Source organism: Cetorhinus maximus, chromosome 11 (assembly GCF_964194155.1).
Source record: "Cetorhinus maximus chromosome 11, sCetMax3.hap1.1, whole genome shotgun sequence".
NCBI lineage: Eukaryota > Metazoa > Chordata > Chondrichthyes > Lamniformes > Cetorhinidae > Cetorhinus > Cetorhinus maximus.
Genome location: NC_135889.1, coordinates 96,573,747 through 96,595,081, shown reverse-complemented (window position 1 = coordinate 96,595,081; position 21,335 = coordinate 96,573,747). Strand labels below are relative to the sequence as shown.

Sequence of the window (21,335 nt, the reverse complement as noted above, 5' to 3'; positions counted from 1 at the left end):
TGATTCATGTACCAGATGCCTCTGTGCCTCAGTGTTCTGCAATCTCTCTCCATTTAAATAACATGCTGTTTTTCTATTCTTCCTGCCAAAGTGGAAAAGTTCACTTTTTCCCACATTATACTCCACCTGCCTGTTCACTTAACATATCTATAACCCTTTGCAGATTCCTTCTGCCGCATCACAACTTACTTTTCTACCTATCTTTATGCCATCAGCAAACTTAGCAACTATACATTTGGTCCGTTCATCCAAGTCATTGATGTAGATTGTAAATAGTTGAGGCCCCAACACTGATACATGTGGCACTCCACTAGTTACAGCTTGCCAACCCGAAAATGAACCATTTATCCCCGTTCTGTGCTTCCTGTTAGCTAACCAGTGCTCTATCCGTGCTAATAAATGACCCCCTACACCATGAGCTCTTATTTTGTGTAGTAACCTTTGATATGGCATTGTGTATGGCTTTTGTATGCCTTTACAAAATACCTTTTGTAAATCCAAGTATACCACATCTACATGTACAGGTTCCCCTTTATCCACATTGTTTGTTACTTCCTCAGCAACTCTAATAAATTAGTCAAACACGATTTCCCTTTCACAAAGCTTTATTGACTCCACCTGATCACGTTAAGATTTTCTAAGTGCCTTGCTATAACCTCCTTAATAATACATTCCAGCATTTTCCCTATAACAGATGTTAGGCCAACTGACTTGAATTTTCTTAACAGCTTCCAGAGCTTTGCCCACTACACTATCTGAAAATCTATCCAGGACAGAGCAATTCTTTTAATTAGCACCCCTCTCACTGGACTTACTATTCACCCCTCCACCACCTGGTTGTAGCCGGTATGATCTATGGGATGTGCTGCAGCAATATTGCCAAGGTTACCTCTATGCCAGCTGCCTCCCCTATGATTGCTATCACTGAGAATGATGAGCAGCAATGTCTTGGAACACTATCATCTACAAAATTCCCTTGAAAACACACAACATTCTGGCTCAGATACATATTGTCATCCCTTTATCATCAACATCAATGTTCTGAAATTCATTTACACATATCATTACAGGATCTTCACCACCACATGAACTGCAGCTTTACAAGGGGAAAGCCCACCAATGCCTCCTCAGGCACTTAAGCATGGGCAATAAATGCAGCCTTGCTGCCGTTACCCACATCATGAGAACAGATATAAAGAAAAACTCCATTCATTGAATGCTTTTTGTACAAAGAAGAGTTGCCTGATATCAGTCCTTAATTGGCATTGTTGCCTTTATTGAACTTGTATCTCCTTGCTCAGTTCTCACTATTCTATACTAACCCATTCCATTCTCTTAACTATTTTACATACCCCTTTAAGACCATTTCATGGATGCTTATTCTGAAGGCTGAAATGTACAGATTTCTCCAATCTTTCCACATGGCTGACCTTTCACACTTGACTGGGAATTTTAATCCCCGGGTAGGAAGCCGGCAAGATACAGGGGCTAGCCGCCTGGAAGTTGCAGAGAGATGACTGGTCCATTTTGCCAGCTGGGCTTCACGAACAATACCAATTAACTTCCCATTTCAAATTGGCACCCAGAGCACACTGTCTTTGGACCTACAGAAATAGCAAGCCTGGAGGTTACAAGGTTGGCTGTCAGATATGTCATGATGGGGGTTGTGGATGAAAGGGTTTGCGAATGAGAAGGGGGGTAGCTGGGTTGACAGTAGCCCAATTTTTATTTGTGGTGCCTGGCAGAGTTTCCCTGTTTGCTGTTATATTCTATCACCTTCACTAGTTGTGTGTCAAGATTGAGTTGAACAGGACATACCCAGGGGATTCACTAGTTATAAGGCTTAAACTCCTCCCTGATTTAGTTGGATAACTCAGCTGCCTATGAAAACAGTGGTGTTGAAATAGCTGGGGATGAGAAACAAGCAAGATTTTATCTCCAATTTCTCCAGGTTCATACCAAGCAAAGAAAATTAAAGTTCCCCACCAGGGATAAGCCTTGTTGGTGGTCTTGGTATTACTTTCAGCACTTGGATGTCTCTATTGTACATTGACAATTGGGTGCAATATTCAAGGTGTGACCTATGTGCAGTATGATCACATTGACTGATTCAGCATTCTGGCTATCAGTTCAGTGCTTTATTGTCTTTGTTGATTGTTGCTCTGATTGGACATGTGGATTTGGATTTTTAATCAGGTGTCATAAACTGGAAATGGGAGCTTGTTCTGGGTCCCACACCTACATAGTGTGCTTTAGGCATGCCCACCATGTCTTCAATGCTCTAGCCAATTAAGGGCCAGGAAGCGGTTCACCTTCCAGTCAGGGACACAGGGCTGGCTCCTGACAATGGAGGGCCAATGGGAGGCCCTTTAGCACTCAGTGATCAACAGCCCCACCGGCCGAGATGACAATCTGAGCATGGAGACTGCGAGGCACAAGTGAAGATAAATTTGTTTTTACTTTTTAGATGGGCAGCTCCTTCAGATGGCCAGCAGTGGTAGCTGTGCCAGGTGGTCAGTGTACGGGATCTCTTACTTTATCTTCAGTACCAACCCCACCTGGTCAGGAGGTGATCACATGGGTGCAGTGCAGACCAATGTGGGATGCTCCCACTGTCGACTGGAAATTCCACTGATTATCAAAATTGGTCTTAATTGGCTGCCTGCCACTTCCTGGCAGGCAGCTGATCCATCCCCACGCTGCCCTTGTTGAAAATAGTTCATGGTCGGGCTTCTGGTAGTGACCCAGCATGGAGGCTGGCAGCGCCAAATTGCACGACTGCCTGCCTCCGAACCAGACCCCAACCCATTTAAAAATCCAGCTGCTAATGGCATTTTTACCAAGGTGCCTAAGCCTCTTTCAGCTTCATTTTTAATGTCACATTTTGGGACTTCTGTCTACTTTTGTTACAAAAGCAATTTAAAGTCATTTATACGGAAATGTTACTATCAAGTCAAGTTTCATAATACTTAGTGAGGACCTTCAATTATCCCAAGATGGGGAAAGTAATAGGGAAAAGATGGGAAGGAATTCATGAAAAGTATAAAAAGAACTTTCTTGATCAGTACGTTTCCAGCCCAATGAGGAAGGAAGCAGAGCTGGATCTAATTCTGGGGAATGAAGTGGACTAGGCTGTGCAGGTTTCAGCAGTGGAGCGTTTGGGGAGCAATGATCATGATATTATTAAGTGTAGAGCAATTATGGAAAAGAATAAGGAACAATCAAAAATGAAAATTCTCAACTGAAGGAGGATTAATTTCAATAAATTGAATGGAATCTGGTCCAGGTGGATTTGAATCAAAGTTTGGTTGTTAGAACAGTAAATGAGCAATGGGAAGCTTCCATAGACAAGATAGATTGTGTGCAGGCTAGATACATTTCTACTGAAGGGATAGGAAAGTTAGGGGCCCTGGATGATAAAAGATATGGGCTAGAATATTGCCGTTGGCATGCGGGGGCGATCCCGACATGCCAATGCGCAAAATGATGTGAGATGACGTAGGGCGTGCGTCCCGACGTCATCACGCGTCATCTTGACCTTTCGTTCAGCGGGCACGTGCCGGAGGCGGCTGTGCACCCGCTGAACTGTCAACAGCCTATTAAGGTCATTAAAAAAAGTAATTAACCCTATTAACAACACTACCTGTCCAATCTTAAGTTGGTGGGCGGACGAAGAGCCCAAGCAGCCTTCGCGTTTTCCAGGAAACCTCACCCACGGGCGGGATGAGGTATCCTGAAGTTTTAATAAAATAAAGTACTTTTGCTACATCAACAAACAGGTCACATGAGGGGACATGTCTGAATAATTTTTCTCTTTATTTAGTAAAAAGTTCCATTTTGTACTTCATCTCCCTGAGGCAGCTCCGTGCCTCAGGGAGATTGCTGCGCTCTTTCGTGCGCATGCTCGAAAGAGCACAGACCCCGACTCTCCCTCCTCCCCCCCCACCCGCACAGGTACTACTGAGTGCTCTGGAATGTGCATTACACTGGATGGGCTTTAATTGGCTCCGTGCCCATTCCCACCCAGCCTGCCCAACATAGATAAGATGCAACCCATGGAGATTAAAATGAAACAGAAAAAGGGAGCTTATGATAAGCTCATAATGCAGTGGAGAATGCAGCTAAATCTGGAAAACATGGATGAGAGCTGAAAAGGAAAAGAGATGCATAGAAAGCAAATGAGAATAGCTTAGCAGGTAATATGAAAGCGGAGCACAGAAGTCTTTAACGATCATATAAATAGCAAAAGCTTAGTCAAAAGAAAGGTTAGGGATGGCAGAGGGTATGGATGAGGTGCTAAATGAGTACTTTGTATTTCCCTTCACTAAAGAAGAGCATGCTACCAACATCACAGTAAGGGAAGAGGTAAAAACGAAATTGGATAGGATAAAACTAGGTAAGAAAAGAAGCTAATTAAAGTTTGGCGGAGCTTAAAGAAGAAAAATCACCCGGTTTGGATGGAATGCACCCAAGGTTGTTGGAGGAAGTCAGGGTGGAGATAGCGAAGGTTATATCTTCCTTAGAAATAGGAGCAATGCCAGAGGAGTGGAATATGGCAAATGTTCCACCTCTGTCCAAAAAAAGGGGAAGACGAGAAACCTGGCAACTACTGGACAGTCATTGATGGTGGGGAAACCTTTTGGTATGAGACTGAAACAAAATTAATTGTCTCTTAGGAAAGTATGGGTTAATGAATGACAACCAGCATGGATTTATTAAAGGCAAATGATGTTCAAACATTTTGATGGATTTTTTTCCATGAAGCAACAAAGGGATTGATAAAGATAGTGTGGTTAATGTTGTGTACATGGACTTTCAAAAGGTGTTTGATAAAGTACCATATAATAGACCAATTAGCAAAATTGAAGCCCATGGGTGCATGGATATGAAATTGGATAAAGTGACAGAAAGCAGAGAGTAGTGGTGAACAGCTGTTTTTCAGCCTGGAGATATGAATACAGCTCTGTTCCTTTGAGGTCAATTATTAGGACTAGAGCTCGTTTTGACATATATTAGAACTCCCCTGTTCCATCTAGGTTATTGTATTTAAAAATGGCTGGTATAAGGGATGTAGAAAACACAACTGGTAAAACTTAGAATAAGAATTGAAAATGCTGGTCTGGGGCATCTGTGGAGAGAGAAACAGAGAATGGAATTTTACGCAGGAGGGATTTCACAGTCCCGCCAAAGTCAATGGACTTTTGAATGGTTCACCACATTTTAAGGCACCACTTCGGCCGTGATGGTGCCGTAAAATTCAGCCCAGAGTTAATGGCCCAGATTTCTGTCTACATGTTGGATGCGCAGAGTTGGGAGAATTCCTGGCTCCACAAACCCAAACTTTAAAAATGGCGGCCTGGACATCAGGTTTTTGGTCTGGGTGGATGAGGTAGATTAGAAGTCGGGGCAGATGACCCTGCAAGAACTAAGGAGGCTGCCGGGTGTGGAGGTGGGCTGGGTGGAAGGCCTGCCTCAGGGCTTCAGCACTGTGTCCAATTTTTTTTTAAGAATAAAACAGGAAACACCCCTCCAGTCCTCACCCCTCACACTACTCATGCCGCATCCATGCAAACCCCTGTCATCTCATGCCCTATACCCACCCACCAAATTGTTTCATAACCTCCATGCCAACCTATGCTGCTGTACCCACACCCCAATGTCCCCTCATGCTCTCAATGTTAATCTATGTCCCTTTAGCCACTCCATGGCCCTTTATAGCCCCTATGCCAACCTATGCACTTGTATCTACCCCATGTCCCTTTATAGCCCCATGCCAACTTAGTGCCAATTCATAATAATCCATGCCCCCATCCACTGCTCTTTGCACTTACGCCTCTCCCCCCCTCCGCAACCCCCCAATGCAAACTCACCCAGCATCCACAATGGGCAAACCTCAGGACTTAAGCAGAGATGGAATAAAATAAAGTAAGGTTCTAAGTGTGTATTGCAGACTTCACTATAGTTGAAAAAAAATTAATAAAACCCATTTACTACATTTACATTTCTTCACTTAAATAAAGCCTTTTAACAACAAATATTTAATGCAAGTGCACAATCCTTGTAACATCAAGAATTGGAATTCATAGACCCATTTCAAAGAGTCCATAACCAATTGTAACTGTTAATCAGACTGAAATGGCAGGCACCCCACAGTGATAATGAAACGCTGTGAAATCAGTCATGGAGCAGTAATCCATTAATGGAAGCCCTCAGCCTTATGTCAACAGACAGAGTGAAATAGCAAGCAATCTTTTTTTAAACATTGCAGACATTTAGTTTCAAAGATTTAAGGGGCAGAACTTTTAAATGTCCTGACAGCTCCCTTTGACAGGTGCTTTTAACAGTTCCTTATGACACTTTTGAAAGCTCCCTTTGACTGGTGCTTTCCACAGGTTCTTTTGACATTTTTAATAGTTGATTTAGGCAGGCCTGTTGACAATTCCAATGAGCTTGACTGTTAATGAGTTTATGAACTTTTTGCACACACTCATGCCTACTTTGAACAATCCCAAAGGGCACTTTACCTCCCCCAAAGGTGTCCCAGGACCATATCGAATGGGGTGCCTTACCTCTCCACAGGGGTACCCTGGCCAAACGAGTGCGCAAAGTTTTGACCTGCTCTTACCAGAACTAAGTTAACCTTTGGGTTTCACATTCCTGGGAATCCAAAATCCGATTTAGGTGGAGGCAGCTGATGACTTAAATGGCCAACTGCCTCTGTAAAGTGCACATGCATGTAACGTGAACCACCCCCATTCCCACCCTCCACTAAAATGGGAAGTGCTGTGTTCAGGAGCGGGGCTTGTGATTTTTGGGTACTTCCACAGTTTTCGCCATATCAGAAATGCACTCCATTTCAGGTCTGTGACCTTCTACTGGTCATTGACCTGAAACGTTAACTCTGTTTCTCTCTCCACAGATGCTGCCATACCTGCTGAACATATCCAGAATTTTCTCTTTTTATTTCAGATTTTCAGCATCCGTAGTATTTTGCTTTTGTAGAATTTGGCATGTTTCTCCAGGTGAAGATTAAGAGAGTTTTTGTGGGGGGAGAATATGAAGGCCTTACACTACACTGATGGCCTGCTGTGCATGTCCTGGGATGCTAAATGCTAGGAGGTGGTTCATGCTTTGAGACTGAATAACTGTACTAAATCTTAATTATGCAAGTTTATTTTTTAGTTTTAAAAAACTTATCAAAATACACTTTTTGAAAGCTCAGATGAAGGTTTCTTTCATGCAGCAGAGACCCTTTAGGAAGCCCTATTATCAAACAAATCTCTCCTTAGTTGAATGCACTTTATACTGTTACCAATTATCAGGAGCAAACATTTGGCAAATGTTAAGGGTCATTTCACTCAATTTGTTGAAAACTCCTGGCTCTTGTTCAATTATCAAGAGTAATTTTGCAAAAATTGGAAAGCAGAGAAATTGTGAGTCCCAAGGGTAAATATTTCCTGGTTGGAAAAAGAAAATAGGATGGATTTATGGTGTGCGATTAATTATGTTCTCGTGGAATTTCAAAGATCTGCGGAATTTAAATATCAATTCATTCAATCTGACCAATCATGGTCAGCATATGTCCCATAAATAAAGAATATCACACTAATTTAGATAAAGTGTCTTACAAATGTACAGGTGCCAAGTTAGATTTTGCTACTGTAAACTCATTGACAGCGAAACTGGGCTTGATAGAACCCATTGGTTGGCGCTATGGGTGCTGTTTTTGGGATCAAAATGCTGTCCAATGTGTGCATGCACAGATTTCTGTCATGAATCATGACATTAGCCTGCGTGCAGCTTACATCGACTAGAAGTATTCAGAACAGAGAAATGTCAATCAGCGTGAAACACTGATCTGAAGCTAGCAGTGCCATGTTGGAGTTTGATATTGCAGCCATCTTAGGGCTGAAGACGCATTAAGCAACAGGAAGGAACCACTCTCACCACCCCCACCCCCCCCCCCCCTCCACCACCACTAGTGCTATTTAACCAGATCACCAACTAGTACAGTTAGTTGCTGGTTGGTTTCTTCTGGCTGTTCCTCCAATTCTACAAGTGTTTGGTGCTTTCCATAGTTGTTTCAAGTTGCAAAGGTTTACAGGGAGTAGTGTGGGAGATGCTGAAGAACTTTTGCATTTTTCCAAGGATTTTGCACTAACCAGCTAATGCCTGACATGGGTGCAGTAGTAGGCCTTCCTCTTGAAAAACAGCATGACTGGGAGAATCAGCAGAGGCCATGCAGAGCAAAGCAAACTGGTAGATGAGGGAGGAGGAAAATGAGGAAGAAGAACAAGATGAAAGGCGGTAGCAATATAGACAGCCCCTTACTGCCCAGGATGTATGTAAAGAACTACTTCGAGTGAGCTACTAGTACCCACAATCCCAGTTCCTCAATTCCTCTGTCATAGGTCATCATATCACCATCTTGGCCCCAATGCAGAAATGAAATCATGCCAAATTGCATACAAATGTAAATTAATCACCTTTGCACATTTTCTTAGTGCTTGTCTTCCATGTGCCTTTGCCTGTCCTAATGCTCACATGCATTGCTATTCTAATGGCTGTGGCATGGCTGGTGAAATGCTGCTGACTTCCTGTGGAGAAGACTGCATGCGGCCTTGAAGGATGACCTCGAGCAGCTCTGGCATAGAATGCCCCCTTTTCAGGCTGCAAAATCCTGGCATGGGCAGGTCTCACTGACAAACAACTGCAAGGGCACTGGCAGAGTGGCAGGCATGGGACCATGGATGCTTCCATCCTGTAAGGACAACAGGTTGTACTCCATGGAGCCACTGTCAATCCCTCAAGTGCTGCCTCAGCAATCCTAATAATATGTTGGAGGACAGATTGCTAGACACTGTCATTCACAGTCATGATGATAGCAGTCTGGCCTTGCATTGCAGCAAGTGGAGCTCTGCATCCAGGTCCTCAGGGCTAGACACCTGGTATTGACCTCCATGGCTACCTGTTCCCATTGCCTTTTCAACATGTGCCTGAAAAGCTTCCTGGTCGCCTGCTGATAGCTCTCATACTTCCCATCTCCTCCACTAAGGCCTCCAGTGCAGCGCCTAAAAGCCTTGGAGCCTGATCTTTCCCATGTTGTGTCATTCTTCACTGTTTTCCAGGTCAGATTCACTTGCTACACCACAGCCATCAACTGTTTCAACCACAATGTATCTTCCATTTAAGCAGTAGAGGTTACCATTTGTGGTAAAGTGGAGTATCATGTACCTTTAAGAGAATGCAAGTGGACTAACCATGTGACAGCACTGACCAATCAATATACAGCGCAGGCTACTGGTTAACTGTAAGACTAGAGCTGGAGGTGGTTGTGGGAGCATGCAAGGATTTAGTGCTCGACCTTCTGTTACAATGAATAATCACGGTTTGTTCTTATGTTGGTCTCTCTCCGCGAGCGTCAGCTAACAAGTGTATGTGAAGACTTGCAATTCGAGTTTACTTGACTAGCGAACTCATAGACTCAAAGCATAAAACCATTATGCAGTGCCAGGAAGTTACAATGTTGGCCCCCTGATGATGCATCGAGCTAATGAACAGTGTGGCTAATGCTGGCTACATCCAGCAATCATTCTAAAAAGCAGGCAGCACAAAGTTAGCATGTTGCTGTATTTCAATCAACGGGGGTGGATTAATCGCACAATGCGATCCCCGTGCCAGTTTTAGGATCTATCCAATTTAGCCCCCATTGCTTCTGTATTATAGAAATGAGAATTATCACCAATGAAACCATTTAAAGACTTAAATGTAAAATGTTAACTGACCTAAAGTGACATGGCCATATATGGTAACTATTAAACCAAGCTGATGTCACACATCAGCTGCAAAAAGCAGGATAAAGTCTACAGTGTTGGTGTGTGCTAAATAAGAGTTGAGAAGGCCATGTAATACAGTATTAATATTAAAGTAAAAGTCATATTTCAGTTTTCATCTATATTTATGTTAGAAGTTGCACACACTTTATTCTCCATTCATGCCCGCAGTAGCTTTGATAAGTGCCACTACCTCTTTTTAATTGGAAAATGTTTTAATCCACTGGTTCAGATTCCTGCAGTAATCGAAAATGCACTCATGGCAAGTAGGTTGATTAACAATCAGGAACTCAGTAGTATTTGCTGAGAACAGCATTCAATCCTGTGTTGTCAAAAGATGTTCCAGGAACAGGAAGTGTATAAACAAATGCAGTTTAATATACATAATAAACCTGTATCATTAATATTCAGATGTATTCCACTGCCATAACTTTGAATGGAAACGCTAGAAAAACTATGTAAACATCCAGTTTTAGTCATTTTTCCATTTTGCAGGGATTCTGCATACCTTCTAACAGAAAACCTCCACAGAATTTGTAGCCAACTGTATTTTCTAATGAACAATTTCAATTTCCAGCTCTGTTACTCAACATGAGTTTGTATCTGATACAAAACTAAATACACCAGTTGGTGTCATCATTAGGTATATCTAACACTTGGCTACCATTATTCTGTAGGGAAAGAAAAAGAAAACTTTAATTAATTCACTTTGGTGTCACGTCAAGCTTCATGTGCATTATTTCTAATTCATTAGTTTAAACTGCAGCCACTTTAACCAGTGACAGACATGTAACAATTAATACTTCAGCTTAACATACATTGGTCAATATGCTCTTTCCATATCAAGTTTGAAATATTGAAATGTATCCTTATCATGCCACCAAGCTTTGTTTACAGTTCAAATAAACATGCAGTAGTTGGGAAATTTGACACGCCCACTATTTACATTTTACAAAAGCATTATATCTTGTCAGGGCTTATGTATTAAAGAAAACTCAGTGTCTGCTTCCTTCACATTCAGAAAATCAGAGAAGGTTACTGAATATGGAAATAAAGCAGGGAGTACATTATTAACAATGCTTTAGTGCTTATAAATTATTCAATTCCCACAGATGTCAGATGAGTAATATTTTAACACTTGAGCAGTGAATGTCCTTTATTTATTGGAATTAACTTAAATATGAGATATTAATGTAATAGTGGATGCTTCTGTAGTATATATTCATTATATATTAATTGAACAATTGGCTTAAACATTTGCAGTAATGGGCCTAACAGTGCAGAAATTCTAGGAAATTACAGTGTGAATAACTTAATTCAATAGGTACTCCACACCGTGAATTTTCCACTGCTCCACAGAGACCCTCGCTGAAAAAAAATGAACAGCTAATTATCTCAGCCCTACCCATATCGAAATCAATGGAGAGATCGAGTTTGTGAAATTAACACCACAACTGCTTAGACATTACAGAATGGCACTGAGGGTTCAGTAAGCTTGGAATTGGAAAAATAACCCACATTTAAAATGTGTTAGTTTAACTGTTACATAGTGTGTTGCTTTTTACTACAACTGTTTTGGTTGAGATTTCCTAATCTGCTTTCCCTTTCCCATTGCTGCAGAGAGAGGCATTAGCTAATGAATTGTTGCTATGTGCCCTATTTTCATTATTTTCTCAACAAATTGTGGTGTGAATTTGCCACTGGACCATCAGGTAGCTGAACTGTCTAAATTATGGTGATTTTTGCAATCTTGCCATTGCAGTAAATTGTGCTTATTTCTCAGAAACTGAATGTTTTCTGTCACCACTTAAAGAGCATAGAAGTTTTCAAAAGAGTCACATAAGGTCTAATTATAGACCTGTGATTTTTAGCAATGTTTCAGGAGGTTTCCAACAAAGTTAATATTACTTCCCATGAAAACAATACACTGCTTCTGATCCTAGTTGAAGTCAGGCATTTACAAACCATTTAAATACATCAACTGAAGTGACAATTGGGTTGAATGCTATTGATTAACATTCAGGTGGAGGCATAGGCTTTCAGGTTAGTTGAAACATAGTTATTTTCTAAATTTCCAGCGACATTTTGCGTATGGTTGATTCTCAGGAAATGGAATCTCCTGTTTATGATCTACAAGTGATAATAGTTCCACAAATATCATTATGTCTTTCTCACAACATGACTTTTCTCTACATAATGAACTTATCGTAGCAAGGTGAGACACATTGGGCAGAATTTTCCGTGCCCGCTGGTAGCGGGCATGTTTGGCGGCGTGAACGGACAATATGGCGAGAAGGTCAAAAATCGATTTCATGATGTTGTGAAACCAGTTTGCAATCACCCGCTCTACCCATCAATGGTGGGCCGCATTTCCCATCGTTGGACGCCAGGAACCTCATTCTAATACATCTGCATATCATTGTAAGTCCAGCTCACTGGAATCATCCCCCCACACTGGATCGTATCACGCCGACGTGTTTCACAACTGTACATAAGCAATCTGCACCTGCCAAGCTGCACTTTGCTCAGGACTTCGAGGTTTGTTTGTAAGTTTCGCATTCAGCACGACATCACTTTTAGCGGGGCTCTGGGGCCGGTCTCTACCTACCAGATCAGCCTAAAGGCAGGGGGTGGCTTCTCAGTGGCTGCAGGGCTAGGGCTTGCTTGGGGAAGGGGGAGAACTGGCCTCAGGCAAGGGAAGAGGCTGCAGGATGAGGGCTTTGGGGAAAGGGGTCTAACAGTGATGAAGACTGCTCTTTCTGTGCTCATGATCTTCCAGTGGCTATTTGTAAGCATTTGTATGCAAATAGCCAGCGGAAGATAATGTACACAGAATGTTACTATTTCCTGTGTTTACCAATTCAGATCCTGGCAACATTGACCTCGGCATGATATTTTTTTCATTTGTTTCATGTGTTCTGTTTGTACCATGGTATCTCATGTAAAAATAGTGTAAGAAGTCTAGGTTCCTTTTGAGATTTCTGTCCCTGAATTCAGTCACAGCAAATAAACTTCAAGGAAGCAAGTCATTTGGCCCAAAAGGTCTCTGCGTTATGTTGTGCCCTTTCTAATTATTTTGTTTCAGAATCCTTAAGGCTTTGTGGAACCTCTTTGCAGGTTTATTGACAATGACCTTCCTGTACATATCAGATTGAATGTCAGTCTCGAATGACATATGTCCCAGAGCTATTGCAGTAAAGGACAGCCAGACATGCAATCAAATAAAAAATGATTAAGCCAATTACAGTTTTGCATGTAAGTCCAATTGTGCATTCCATGAACTCAAAAAGACCCTTAAAAAAAATTGTTTAAACACTTCAAAATAGACGCTGGCCGATGCAGCAAATCCATATTGATAATAACAGTCATAATTAGGTTGTGTTAAGGTGAAATCGGTGTTAACCTCTGGCCTGAGGTGTTTATTAACATTCCATGCATAATATGGATCAATAATAAAACTTTTAAGCTAGTAATTACCACAATTTCTTAAAGCTAAAACGCCACATAAATATCAGGCTGTTAAATTGCATGACATACCAGAATACACATCAGAAATGTGGTTTAAAGCAGGTCAAGTTATAAGCAATTAATTACTTTTTTGTTTTGCAAAGCACATTTTAAAAAATGTCTAGGTTAAAGGCACTATATAAATGCAGGATGGTGTTGGTGATGTACGTTGGTTGCAAATGATGCTGACCTCTGCTTTGTTAGGCGAGCGTTGTGCAATTAGCAGGAACTAGCTGAGACCAGTAGAATATGTAAATAGATCATACAATTGTAACTCTCAAATGTTTGCTTATTCTTTTCAGAAAAAACTTTTAAGCAAATTGTGCTTCAAATACATTCATTGAAGAACAATGTACTCCAGTACATTGTTTAAAAGCTTTAAAAGTCTAAAATGTATTTGCAAGTCACTTCAGCTTTGGGTTTTTGCTGTATTGCCATTAATCCTATTAGCAACCAGAGACTTTAGAATAACCATTACTGAAAATGTGGCCTGTGTATTTAACTGAAATTGAATTGCTATGCACTGTTTAAAAATGCAGAAACAGATTGTCTCAGAAGCTAGTACTTAATCATCTTTTCAAGGATCTTTCGCAAATATTTCAACATAAAGGGGAACCTAACCTTCAATGTCCTTCTGCAAATTTGTCAAAATTATGCATTGAAAATAACGTATAATATAATTTAGTTGGAGAATATTTCAGAAATTACTCAAATATTTATCAAAGTTATGTCTGGCAGGGATTCTTTTTCCAAGATATTCTCCTTTTAAATAATGTAGAACGCACTTAAAAATAACTGTCCATTTTGTTCTGCCCTAGGCCAGGTGCTAATTCAAGTTGTACATATGAGATTCTTGAGCCACTGAGAGTAGCTGAGGTGATTTTCTATTGCATTCTTCATTGTTTTATCTTCGGAGTACCTTCTTATACATGGTCCTCAACTGAGGCGAAAGAGACAACCTACCCTTTACAATGGGGTGGGTGAACACCCTCACCCCATTGGACGCAAAACCATCCCCATCTCCCCGGCATCAATCTCATACCTAGAGCCAGCACCTTAGCCTCTGCCAACTAGGGTTGTCTGGGATGCGGCTCAAACCCAACTGTTCTGGATCAGAGGCAGAAATATTGGGCTGGATTTTCATCCTAAAGGCAGGTAGCAGGAATCGGGAAATTTCCTGATCTGACCACCTGCCCACCTCAGGAGAAAGTGACTGCACAGGTGGGATTTTCATTCCGATGGGGCAGGTGATAACTGGAGTTGGGGCTGCAGCCCCCGGAAAGCATTTGCAGGCAGCCACAAAGGCATAATGAGGCTAGGCTGGGAGACCAGACATTCATTAGTCTGTTGAAACAGCTGTACCCAAGGGAAAACGTTGCTTGATTGACAGCTCTATCCTTGTGATCTGTTCTGTCAATTGCAACAATGTTTATTTACACAAGACAAAGAGTGCTTGTAGTTTCTGTTATTGAAACTTTGAAGGTCTTGATGATTGACACTTTTATAGTGTTGTAGTAAAAAGAGTTATTTTTAAGGAAGTGGAAAGTTATGAATGAATCACTGTTTTTTTAAAGCTTTTCCAAACATGCTATTTTTACCTTAGGGTTGGTTCTTTATAGAGTGTATATTGGGCGAATGGGCATTGAAGTGTCCTATGTTCCTAAGTGCCATAGGTTGGTGTTGAGGGTATGAGGGACCACGAGGAGTGGTTGGGGACATAGGTTGGCATGGAGGGTATGACGGGACATTGGGAGTGAGTAAAGGGGCATAGGTTGGCATGAAGGGTATATGGGGACATTGGGGGTAAATAGAGGGGCATAGGTTGGCAAGGAGGGCATGTGGGGCCATGGGGTTGAGTGGACGGGTTATAGGTTGGAACGGGGATATGGGTAAGACTTTTTGAACGTACCTTTCAAAAGGGTCCCTCATCCAGACTTTGGTGCATGGCACCTCTGAGGGGCTGTGAACCATGACTCCTTGAAAAGCTGGCCCGACTCCATGAAAAATGCTGAGGACTAGGAGATGCCTGTTCCTGCTTGGAGCCAGTCAGGTTGGGGATGCAGGGTGCAGGCTCGTGACCTGCGCCAGGTCGCACCTTTAGCTTGCACATGTGAAAACTGTGAGAATCAGGAATGGGACCAGGAATCCCGGAACTGGGCCATGGCTGCCATATTTAAAGGTTCCGCAGAGTCTCCCGAAATCCGCGAAAATCTAGCCATTATCACTCAGTTGGTGGTCACTTCAAAACATCATGTAACCTAAGCTGATACTCCATTGTAGTACTGAAGGAGTGTTGTAGGCCAGAGGTGTCTTTTGGGTCGGGACTTTCCAGTCCCAATTGCAGCAGGAATTGTCGCGGGTGGGATGGATAATTTGACGGACCAGCCAAAGGTCCATTCACTTCGGGTGGGTATATCTGGGCACACGGCGGTTGGAACCAGACAATCCTGGCATTTGATGAGATGCAAAATTGAGGCCTGTCTGCCCTTCAGGTGGACATAAAAGATCCTATGGCACTACTTGGACCAACATCTTGAAAACAATTTATGTGCTCATTATTACATTGCTTTTTATGGGAACTTGCTGTGTGGATTTCCTATGTTTTGACAGTGGGCAGAATTTTACAGTCGGCGTGCAGGACACACCGGAACGTAAAGTGACGCGTGATGATGTTCGGCGTGTGTCCCGACGTCATCGCACTGTCTCGCGATATTTCGTTCGATGGGCGCCCGCTGGAGTCGGCTGCATGCCCCGCCAATAATTGAAATTCCTATTAGGCCATTAATGTACTAATTAACTCCAAATTTACACTGCCCGTCCAACCTAACGGTTGGCAGGCAGGCGAAAACCTCATCCACGAGCGGGATGAGGCTTCCTAAAGTTAACACTGATTTATATAAAAACTTTATTTTGGAAATAAAAACATGTCCCATCTCATGAGGCTGTATCACATGAGGGGACATGTTTCATTAAATTTTTAATGTTTTTAATAATGTCTTTGAAAAGCACTTCAATCTCCCTGAGGCAGCAGGGAGATTGAAACGCTAAGCACACTGGACCCAACTCTCCCTCCTCCCCCAGCCCACATAGGTAGCGCTCAGCACTACTGCTCGTGATCCACGCTGGGCGGGCCTTAATTGGCCCGCCCGCACGAAATTGCGGTGCCGAACAGATCGCGGGCGGCAGTTGGCTCCGCGACCCCTTGCTCCCACCGAGCCCGCCTGACACATGGAAAATCCTGGCCAGCATCGACACTTCAAAATTGGCTGCAAAGCACTTTGAGACTCCTGAATACATGATAGGCATCATATACATGCAAGTCTCTATTTCTTTTTACGAACGTACGAACTAGGGGCAGGAGTAGGCCACTCGGCCCTTCAAGCCTGCTCCGCCATTCAATTAGATCATGGCTGATCTGATTGTCACCTCCCATCTACCTCTGATAACCTTTCACCGCCTCGTTAATCAAGTATCTGTCTAGCTCTGCCTTAAAAATATTCCAAGACTCTGCTTCCATTGCCTTTTGAGAAAGAGTGTTCCAAAAACTCATGACACTCTGAGAGAAAAAAAATTCTCTTTGTCTCTGTCTTAAATGAGGGACCCCTTATTTTTAAACCGTGACCCTTAGTTCTAGATTCTCCCACAAGAGGAAACATCATCTCTACATCCACTCGAACAAGACCCCTCAGGATCTTAAAGGTTTGATCAAGTCACCTCTTACTCTTCTAAACTCCTGTGGTTAAAAGCTTAACCTCTCCATCCTTTCCTCATAAGACAATCTGTCCATTCCTGGTATTAGCCTAGTAAACCTTCTCTGAACTGCTTCCGAATGCATTTTTGTTGGTTTCTTAAGTGAAATGTTCTTAGTTTTTCCTGCTGGCAATGTGTAGCGTAAGGACTGCATAAAAAATGATGCTACAATGCTCATTTTAGTACTTTGGAGACATGCTGGAAAGCCCATGAATTCACAGATAAATCTCTTCCAGTTTAACTATATATTCTGGTTTCCTGAAGAATATGGGAATTCCTTTGGCAATGACACTAAATGACTAACAAACATCAGGCACCAAAACACTCAGCACACCTTGCATGTCAAGTAACAGTGCGGAATTATATGGCCCTGTCGTGTTGGAGGCAGGGCCGAAAATGCGGCAAGTCATTCAAAAGTCCATTAACTTCAGCGGGATCGTAAAATCCCACCAGCATAAAATTCTGCCCATAGAAACTTTATGACATGCTGACCACTTTAATTATGCTAACTGCCTTCTTGTTCTGAGAGTACCTTAATGACTAATCAATGCACTGATATTGCTTTAAACCTTCTTGTTAACGATTTTATGAATAAAGCCAAGAATTTAGAAAATATCTATTTCAAGAAATAAACAAGTTTGTAAATCGTGGGATGAAAGAGCAAGGTTAAATCTTTATTTGACATTGAGTTGGTTTTGAACTTGCTTTAATGGGTTTCAATTACAATATCGATTTTTAGGAACAATGTATTGATGGGAACTTTTCCTCTGCCATTTTTATCTAATGAGATTTTTGTGGTTTCGAATCAGCAGTGTCGTCATTAATGCAATTTGTATCTTATGTTTATCAGTTCTTCACAGTTTTTGGTAGAGCACGACAATTGTTATTTATACTTGTGTACTGGATGATTACTGTAACAGGAAAATCTGATTATGAATTGAAGTTGTGTTTGTAATTACAGCACCAAATCCTTGTGAGTCTAATAATGGCAAAGGGCCATGTTCTCATTTGTGCCTGATTAATTACAATGGAACTGCTGCATGTACATGTCCTCATCTGATGAAACTGGCCCCCGATGAGAGGAACTGCTATGGTAAGTGCCTGGAAATCTGTCAAATCAAAATAAAGCCTCGTAACTGATTTCCAATAACCACAAGAGTGCCTACTTTACATTGCAGGGGTTCACTTGAGATGTATATTTGCACATAGTGCATTACACCATCTATTAACTTCTGTTATGTTAGGAAAGCTATTTTTAGAAGCTGGTGGTTTCAAGCTCCATTTCAGGACTGGAACACAAAGGGATAAAGGCCGGGATTTTCCGGCTCCGTTAAGGGTGGGACCCACCACGGGCAAGGCGGCGCCCCAGCCAGAAGTCCATTGACTTGCAGTGGGACCGGAAGATCGTGGCAGCAGACGGGTGTGGAAAATCCTGCCCAAAGTTTCCTGACCTATTTTTCTGGGATTTTGTGTGCATTTCGCTCAAAATTGCCCAAGTTAGTGCAAAAGATTGCGGAATTCAAGTGGAAGCTAAGCCCAGTACAAATAGAGTTCCATGGTTTTTTGCACTAGTTTAAAGAAACTTCCTGATGGGCGGTGGTACCACCCACAAAACTGGTCCCACGCCAGGTCAAATCAAACACCATGTCAAGTTCCCCTTATTTGTGCCCATTTGCAGGCCTTTGGGGAGACCCTTAAAATAAATTATTTTTTAGGTGCAGCAGCACTAATAAGCACTTAAAAACTTTTAAATATGAAATAATGAATTTACTAGGCAACTGAAACACTACATCAATGAAATTTGTAAATAGCTCTGTATAGTCTTTAATTACCTAAAATTGGGTTACTCACTATTAGATTAGACACTAAAATACTTATTTTTTGTGATAAATCCATTCTTAGCTATATGCATAAAATTGAACAGATTGTCACACAAATATAATCCAGGAATCTTGTTTAATGGAAGAAGAAAGGACAATTGCGTTTTTAAATGCCGTCTGATTGCACTGGTTCATGGACGATTTTATGTTTATGATCATACAAACTGAATCATAACTTAATTTCAGAAAACCAGCCCAACTCTGAGCACAATTTGCACCTGGATTGCCAATTACAGCCAAAATGGACCTTAACCCTATAACCTAGGCTGAATGTCATGGTACTGAGGAAGTTCTACATTGCTGGAGGTGCTATTTTGTTGATGATATGTTAAATTGATGACCTGGTTGCCTATCCAGTTCAATGCAAAAGATACCATGGCATTATCTAAGAATCAAAGAGTTCTCATGGTGCCCTAATCATCAATACCCCTCAACGAACACCACCAAAATTCATTCATTTAGCAGTTATTGCTGTTTTGTTGGACTGTGCTGCACATAAATTGACTGTCATGTTTGCACCAATGACTACACATCAAAAATACTTAATTGGCTGCGGAGTACATTGAACATTTCAATGGCATGAAAAGGGCTACGCAAATGCAACTTTATTCTTTCGAGACAGTGTTGTCTTGCCTTAACCTAAATTTTTAAAATTGAAATATTAAAAAGGGACAATTGACTGACCTTAGCTGATTAGCTGGCTTTAATTATATTGTCTTATTGGCACCCACATGTGCAGTTAAAGTAAAATTTTGCTTCACTTTCCACATTCCACTTAAAGCCTAGTGAAATTTCTAAACATATTCATTTTGAATGGTTTTTCAATATTGTGACCCATAGCAACTAAAGCAATTCTTCTCTCGAAGTTAATTAGTCAGAAGTTCAAATATTTGTCTTTCAGACTTGCAATAAAAGGAGAGAAAAAAGATACGTTGTGCTACCATAGCCTTAGGGCTGTTTTTAATGTTATTTTGGATGGAATGGGTTTCATGGTATGTGTGGCTAATTGGTGATTAATTAAAAGTGAGTGAAAATTTAAAGGATGTTTAAAACATTTCTTAAAAAGAGAAGAAAAAATAGGTTTAATTTTCATGGTGCAATTTTTCCCTTTGAATTTCAGTGTTTAGAACTGTCTAATTGATTTAATATGTAATGCACTGCTCTCAAACTGACATAATGCTCAATCATTATGCAGAATCAGCCATATAATGCCTTTGAACAATATTGAGACTTTTCATTATTTTGTGCAGAGCAAAAGGAGTTTTTTATTTATTCACGAAATTCAGAGATCCGTGGAGTTGATGTTGATAATCCATACTACAATTACATAACACCATTTACTGACCCTGATGTCAGTCAAGTTAAAACAATTGATTTTGATGCATTAGAAGAGCGAATTTACTGGTCTGATTTAAAGCCCCGATTTATAAAGCGCGCCTTCATAAATGGCACAGGAATAGAAACAGTGGTCTCAGCAGGTAAGTGGGAATTAATGATGAAAGCTATATATAGCAGATGTTATGCTTTAAACCTTTATTATCCGTAGTTAATGTTCTGATATAGGCATTAGACAGATGCAATGATGATACAAACAACTTACTGACAATTAAAATGTCTTTTGGTATGGGATTCTCTCTGGAATATGCAGCTAGTGAATTGTTGAGCCCTATAGAAAATCTATTTTCTATTCAATTTGTGAAGAATTGGTGGACCTATATCAAGACAATGATGGAGTGGTAGCGGCAGAGTTGAGGGGGGTGGGGGCAGGAATGGCTAGCAATCAGGCACCCCTGAATTAGGGAAGATAAAATCAACCACTAATGAATGCTATCCAGTGACCCCCAGAGGAAGTGATGTTGAGTGACCAAGATTGATTTTAATGGTGGCAACTTGACTGAAATGCCAATATTTATCTGCATCTGTAGAACTGCAAAGGGGCTTGGCCTTCAGGAGAGGAAGGGTGAGGGAAATGGTGGGGAAGCATTTCTGAGGAGAAAACTATTGGGATAGATGGAGACTGAACCAATTGAATTGGCAAATGTAAATAGGAGCCTATTCTGTGACTCAAACCTATTACCGACAGATCAAAAGACAAATGCTCATTGCTTTTGCTCCATATAAAACCTTTCTTTTTGGCCTAAATTACTATTGATGACAATGTTGAGCATTGAACCCAAATTTAGATATGTAGAGTGGAGTTTAATGTCATCTCCCGAGGCAGATTTGGAGGCAGGGAGACATTTAATCAGGTGGTAGGGTAACCACTTAAGGGCCTCATCTTGCCTCCACTGGTATGCAACCAGCAGTGGGTGGGGCAGTTGCCAGGCTGGGAGCTCAAAAAGCAAACCCTGTTGTGTTTGCTTGC

At 41.4% G+C, this 21,335-nt stretch overlaps 1 protein-coding gene across 1 annotated transcript in view; it reads left to right on the top strand.

The window, feature by feature from the left end:
- LOC144686788 (low-density lipoprotein receptor-related protein 1-like) overlaps positions 1 to 21,335 on the top strand; it is a 1,926,687-nt gene that overhangs the window by 1,218,411 nt on the left and 686,941 nt on the right. Inside the window, exons 28-29 of the mRNA XM_078552493.1 lie at positions 18,052 to 18,183; positions 20,221 to 20,448. Coding sequence (XP_078408619.1) covers positions 18,052 to 18,183; positions 20,221 to 20,448 — 360 coding nt within the window. The remainder of the gene's footprint in view (positions 1 to 18,051; positions 18,184 to 20,220; positions 20,449 to 21,335) is intronic.